The sequence below is a fragment of the Apis dorsata genome, unplaced genomic scaffold (assembly GCF_000469605.1).
Source record: "Apis dorsata unplaced genomic scaffold, Apis dorsata 1.3 scaffold_651, whole genome shotgun sequence".
Classification (NCBI taxonomy): domain Eukaryota; kingdom Metazoa; phylum Arthropoda; class Insecta; order Hymenoptera; family Apidae; genus Apis; species Apis dorsata.
In genome coordinates this window covers 98,911-105,422 of record NW_006263842.1, presented here as the reverse complement: position 1 = coordinate 105,422, position 6,512 = coordinate 98,911, and the positions used below count along the sequence as shown (strand labels likewise).

The 6,512-nt window shown below is 30.1% G+C and overlaps 1 protein-coding gene across 1 annotated transcript in view; it reads right to left on the bottom strand.

Annotated features, from left to right (window-relative positions):
* Positions 1-6,512, bottom strand: part of LOC102674141 — a 34,978-nt gene continuing 28,466 nt past the window's right edge. Inside the window, exons 13-18 of the mRNA XM_031513472.1 lie at positions 6,262-6,512; positions 5,932-6,049; positions 4,791-5,209; positions 3,893-4,111; positions 2,971-3,316; positions 1-1,523 (exon numbers count right to left, since the gene is read on the bottom strand). The exon at positions 6,262-6,512 is cut by the window's right edge and continues 6 nt beyond it. Of these exons, the coding sequence (XP_031369332.1) occupies positions 1,269-1,523; positions 2,971-3,316; positions 3,893-4,111; positions 4,791-5,209; positions 5,932-6,049; positions 6,262-6,512 (1,608 nt within the window). The 3' untranslated portion in view covers positions 1-1,268. The remainder of the gene's footprint in view (positions 1,524-2,970; positions 3,317-3,892; positions 4,112-4,790; positions 5,210-5,931; positions 6,050-6,261) is intronic.

The following is a 6,512-nucleotide window of genomic DNA, read 5'->3' as shown; positions in this document are numbered from 1 at the left end:
TTTTTTTTTTTTTTTTTACAATTTCTCTCTGTTTCGTATGTTCGAATAAGATCTATGGTGGAAGATGAGTGCCGCTTTGCGTCAGTCGTGCGGACCTATTGAAATATAGTGTTCCAAAAATGAAACAAACCTCATCTAAATTGTAATGAGTGAGACTAGATTGACGAGCAGTCTTACGCTGTAAACGAAATATCGTATCTCAAAAACATTCCACTAGACCGTTTTAAATTTCTCGGAAAAAAAACCTTTCGATTAAAAATCTTCAAGCACGCTACAATACAGAACGCGACAATTACATTCTGGAATTTTTTAATCGACTAACCATTTCTGACGAAAGTACTTTTGCATTTTTAAAATCGTTTACAAGACGAAGAAATAGTCTAAACTCGAAATTGTAAACCTAACTTTTTTTTTTATCGTTATGCTAGATCCTATGAAAACAAGTCTGAACTTGTACGTGCTTAAATAGAATTCAAAAAACTTTGATAACTCGAATACTGGAAATTCTAATAACAAAGAAATCGGCCCTGTTTTTCTATTATTTCTTCTTTCTGTTTTGACTGTTCTCCGAGAATCTAACCTCTGTCTCGTATTTAAGAAGAATTTGTTCGTCTTCGACTTCGAAGCTTCCAAAATCGTCTATCTCTGGATGTATGATGAATAGAAATAGTGTTTTGTGCTTTGGATCCTTTCTCGGGCATGTACATCCTCAGTAATCTCGCGGCACGTTCTTCCTGCGATCTGTCCGCAGCTTTTCCGCTCAGAAAGCTAAGCAACTTCATACTGCGTCGTTTTATTCTCAATCTATTTAAAAAATTTTTCTCTGTCGTTCTTGAGGGACTATTGTCATTCTGATCATCCGAATCCTCCTCAAGTTTATTCGATTTTCTACGAAAGAATTCCATACGTTTTCTTCGCTCGTGTTGTGTATCATTTCTTCTATACCGACGACTCCTTGTGTCTCCGAGTTCTGTCGATAAATATCCTTCTCTCTTCGCTTGTTCAGCATCTCTATTTTCTCTAGTCTCTTCTGCTCTTCGCGCGACCGATTCGAGCTCTTTTAAACGTTCCGCTTCCTTCGAGATTTTCAAACTATCCGATGTCTCATTCGTACAAGTATCCTCAACGTCCGACAATTTTCTGTGAAGATTGACTATCTTCCTACGAAATTCTTCATCCTCCTGGCTCAATCTGGCGAAGATTCGATCCCTTTCATTCCCATCGGAACTCGAGCCGACGTTTTTGGACGTCGCCGATTGAAACCGCTGTCACCACCATCCGACTTGATCCTTCGCACTTCCAGATGTATCCTCTTCTTCTGGAAGAGGTTCTAATCTCTGTCTGCCAAGGAAACACCTCAACGAGCTGAGACTTCCACTGCCGAGCAACTGATCCATATTCAGCTCGGATAGATTGCAGTCCTCGCTTTCGGATTCTTGATCGGCGTCATCGTCCACAGATAGGTTAAGACCGTAGTTATCTTCGCCAAAAGTAACTACGTTGCCTGCACCAACTGGCGGCGGCTAGGGAAGTCAGGCACAGTTCGGGCTAGTGATTCTTTGCAAACAAAGGGCAAGCATTATCATGCAGATGCGTGCGAAGCTTATCAACTAGATTATCTGTTATGCAAATTATATTATTTATTATATTTTATTTATTTTTCTTTTATATATATATACGAATTCGTTAGATAAAAATTTCGAAGCAAGATTTAAAGAAAATGTAAAACAAATTTGTCCACAAGTCATTTGACAATAAAACTTTTCGAAATATGGATAAATTAATATTAGAATTGTAATATGATATTGAAACTAATTAATCATTTATATTGAAATATTATGTTTTAATAATCTAAATATAAATAGAATAATTTAGATATTGTTATTGAGAATTATAAAAAATAGATAATATATATATAACAATTTTAATTGTATATAAATTGTAAAAAAAATTTTTTAATTTGAAAAAAAATATAGTTTATCATAATGTTAAATATTTTTATTTTTTCAAGTTTTATAAGATTATAAGATTTACAATTAGAAGAGGAAATCTTTAAAAAGATACAAATATATATTAAGAAAATACTTAGATATTTATGATTGTAATATTAAACAATTTATAATATTAATTATTAATAGATTAATAAACAGATATCTGGTGACTTATGGATAGAAATATAAAGATATATAGATTATCTTTTAGTATTATTATTGATTGTACTATATAAAATTGCCATTTTTGTAAATTATGAAAACATTTTTACAATATTTTTAAAATAAAAATATATATCTTTATAACAAAATATTAAATATTATAATTAACATTAATAAATTAGAAGCAATAGAATAAATTCAAAATTTTTAGAAATTTATGAAAAATATAATATTTTTTTAGAATAGAATGATAAAAGAAACGCACATTATAATTCAAATATAAAAGATAAAAATATGAAAAATTATATAATCAAATGAAAAAATAACATAAAATGAAAATATCATTTTGTTTCAAAATAATTAAAAATAATTTTAAATTATTATTTATATGAAATTATATTATATATATTATATTATATGAAATGATTTTCAATTCCTATTCAAACATCATATTATTTATTCAAAAATAATTAAAGAACATTTCAATAAATAAAAAAAATAGATTTTAAAGAGAAAATATATTTTTAAAATTTTTTTAAAAATTTAAATCATTTAAAATTTATCTAATATCAGTTTACTATCATTCATTTAGAAACTGACAATTTCATTCATGGTACACTTATATTTTCATTGGTTTGCAGTACACAAGCAAGTTTTTATAAAAGCTATGAGATCAACCAAACAAGCGAAGCTATCAAGAAAGAAAGGATATTGCACGCATAAGCGATTTTCAATCAGATTTCGAAATTTCTAGTTGTCAAATTGATTCAAAGCTATGTCTTAATATTATAGTATTAAAATCGTAAAATATCATTACCGAACTTGCGGTGAAACTTTCGTCATCGGGACCACCAGATGTCGGTGTTCCCCAGATATCATCTCCTGAGGTAGCTCCAGACGTTGTTCCTTCTTCGTCATTCGGATCTAGAGAGAATTCTGTTCTTTCTGGAGGAACTGGTGATTGAAGAAGATATCCACCTATGCCTTCGCCGAGTTGTTCGAGCAAAGCTGATCGTTTACTGACTACGTAACTGCTCGCTCTAGCCGTCCATGCTCTTAAACCCGTAGGCGGTGACTCGGTGTCTCGATTATCGTCATCTCCTTGCTCCTCAAGTTCATCGTCCTGATCCAGACTGCTCACTGTACCGAATCTTCGTAAAACTCTGAAAGATAATAGAACATAATCGAAAAATTCACAAAAGAAAACATTTTAATTTTAATCTTTATTTAAATTAATCAAGTTAAATATAATTAAATATTAATCTAAAATAGATATGAATTAGAAATGAAGTAAAAAAATTTCAAAATGTGTAAGAATTTATAAGAAATACGATTTTGTGGATTAGTGAAAGAAACTTATGTTTGCAATTTAATTATAAAAGATAAAGTGATATGAAATAATCAAAATGACACATCAAATAAAAATATAATAATAAAATTTTAACAATACATTAAACAATACATTAAAATTTTTTCTTATTATAATATGTCTTTCAAAAACAAATTATTCTCTACACAATTTCACATATCCATTATTTCAACTTAAATTATAAATATTTATAAATTAAACTCAAATAATATTTGATTAGTTTAATGAATCGAAATTTTCAAATCGAACTTATTTAACCAATCTAAATAAGACTTTACGTTTTCTTTAAAAACTCTTCAATTATCATTAAATAATTTCTTAAATATTTAATGATATTAATACAATATTTTTATATTACATTAAACTTTACCTGTACGGTGGTTCACCATCACAATCAAGATCGTCTTCGCTCCCATCTTCCGTATTACCATCAGCTAAAGTATGACTTGGACTGTTTCTTCCAGGACTATCGAGCAGACCATTTCTTAATCTATGCCTGCATAAATCAGGTGTTGGTGGGACTACTGAGATCTTTGGAGGTAATGGGGAAAATGGATCTCTCGTTAAAGGCGGTGTTGGACAACCTGATCTGCAATTATACACATTTAATCTATTATTAACTTAAAATATTCTATTTATTAGATTAGTGAGAAAGTAATGTCAGTTTTATAAGTGCAAAATTAATTTATGAAATTTGATAAATGATATATACGTTTAATTACGACAGCATTTATACAGCATTTATACTTTATATTTTAAGAAATTGAAAATAAATATTTTATGATAATCATCTCCAATTTTGAAAAAATTCGAAGTTTTTAATATGGAGATTCGAATTCGAATACAATTCAAACCTTAAAATTCATGAAAGATTCAGAATTTTCATTATTTTATTCTTATTATCTGCTTCTCATTCTTATTAACGTTATTTGATTTTGGTTCTCTATTGAATATCTTTATGTTAATCTTAATATATCAGGAGTAAATCTTTCAAAACTTTCAAAAATTTTTAGACTTTACATCAAATCCAAAGTGATTCGAATTTTTAAAATTTTTAAAATTCGAAATTAATTACTTCAACTTTAATCAAGAATAAAATATTTTATAAAATACTACTTATAAAATGAATTTATCACAAAAACTAATAATATGTCGTTCATTTAATATTAATTGTCTCATCAAAATCAAAAAACTGACATAACCTTTATCCTAATTCAACACCAATAGATTCCTCGATTTGATATTTCGTCACGTCATTCTCCTATTACCTGTGACATCTTCTACAAATGTTAATCGAGCTGGTTGAATTCTCCTTAGAAGATGAAAGACTGCCATTCTTCTTCGCGGTTACACTATTGGATTTAACAGTACTGAGACTCGCGCTCGAAGCTGTACTTTGCTGCTCTATATCAGAATTTATCACTTCCGTTATAACGTCTTCCGCTGTGGCGCTGTTTCGTTCTCTACTCGACTCATTGCTCGTTTCTCTTGGCGCTCGTGCAGCTAATTGCTCAACTGTCCATTCCTCGATAGGAACCTCCTCGTGATCCGGAGGAGGAATTTGATGAGAATTGCGCACCCATTGCGCCAAATGATTGTCTCCTCTTGAACTTTTAACGATGCTGTCGATACTCTCGGCAGAGCGTGAATCTTTTTCCTCATCCTGCTTTTGCGATTCCCTGGTAGTCTGTTGAATTAAAATTTAATCAATTCAAATTGTTTCAATTTTTGAATTTCAGTAAAAAGATAATACCATTTACATGCAATTTAAACATATACAAATAGATGATATAATATTTACTATTTTTGAAGCAAAATTTTATTTAATTAAAAATATTATTATAAATAAATTAGTTTATGTGATCTCTTCATATTTGATATTTAAAAAGCAACGAATAAGATAGATAATAATTTGATGATGTTATAGAAGAATATATTATTCTATTTAATTAAAATGATTTAAAATATGAAATTTTGTAAATATATTAAAACCAGTCTCTATAAAGTCTTTACAAAATTCTATTCAAGTTCTAAAGCTTTCAAATTTTATATAAAATTATATAAAATTTTAAAAAGCAATTATAATGAATGTCATATATTTATAATAATTAACTTATTTACTCTTTCCTATCATTATTTTTATACAATTAGGCATTGTATATATATATATAGTGAATAAGAATTTTTCTGCATTCTTTTCAACAATTTGTTCATCAAAGTTTCATGTTATCTAATTTAACATCTCATTATAGATTAATAATCATAATGATAATAATTCGACTCTATATTTATCATATTATTACATTTATTATATATTATTAATTAATTAATTAATTTTATATTTTTTGCAATCGAAACTAGGTTTCTAAAAACGACATTATTTTAAATCAAACATTTGAGCAAACAAACCTGCGAGCTTTCCGTAGATTCCCTAATCGCGTTTGTGATGAAATTGCTACCGGTAATCGGACTCTCTTCTGGACTGTCTTGGCTCGGCGTTCCCCCATAGCCTGTATTTACATAGATTCTAAAATATATAGAATTAGTACAGACAAGCGAAAAAATACCGAAAGTTCAGATATGACGAGATTATCAGTGTCTCGTCGAGCTCTGAACTTGGTACGTGTCAAAAAATATATACATCTTGATCACGTTCTGTCATCCAAACGAATCATCCTAAAATCGTACCGGATCAGAATTCCACGAAACTTGGGCATCGATATTGGATTATCAACTCACATCTGTCGCTGAAGAAGATTGTGCCAAACAGCCTTCAGTTCCGGTGTCGGTGCTCTCAATACCATAACTCGCCTTCTTGGACGACTGTGGGGACTGCAACCACCGCTGTTGCTCACCTCCACGTGACCGTTCTCCGAATTTCCGGCTGGATTGATGGCGATCTGCAATCGAAATTCTGTCGGTCTTTTTCGGACGGTGAAACAAGCCTCGGCGATATTGGACAACCGGAGAGGCTCCTCGGTTACGAATAA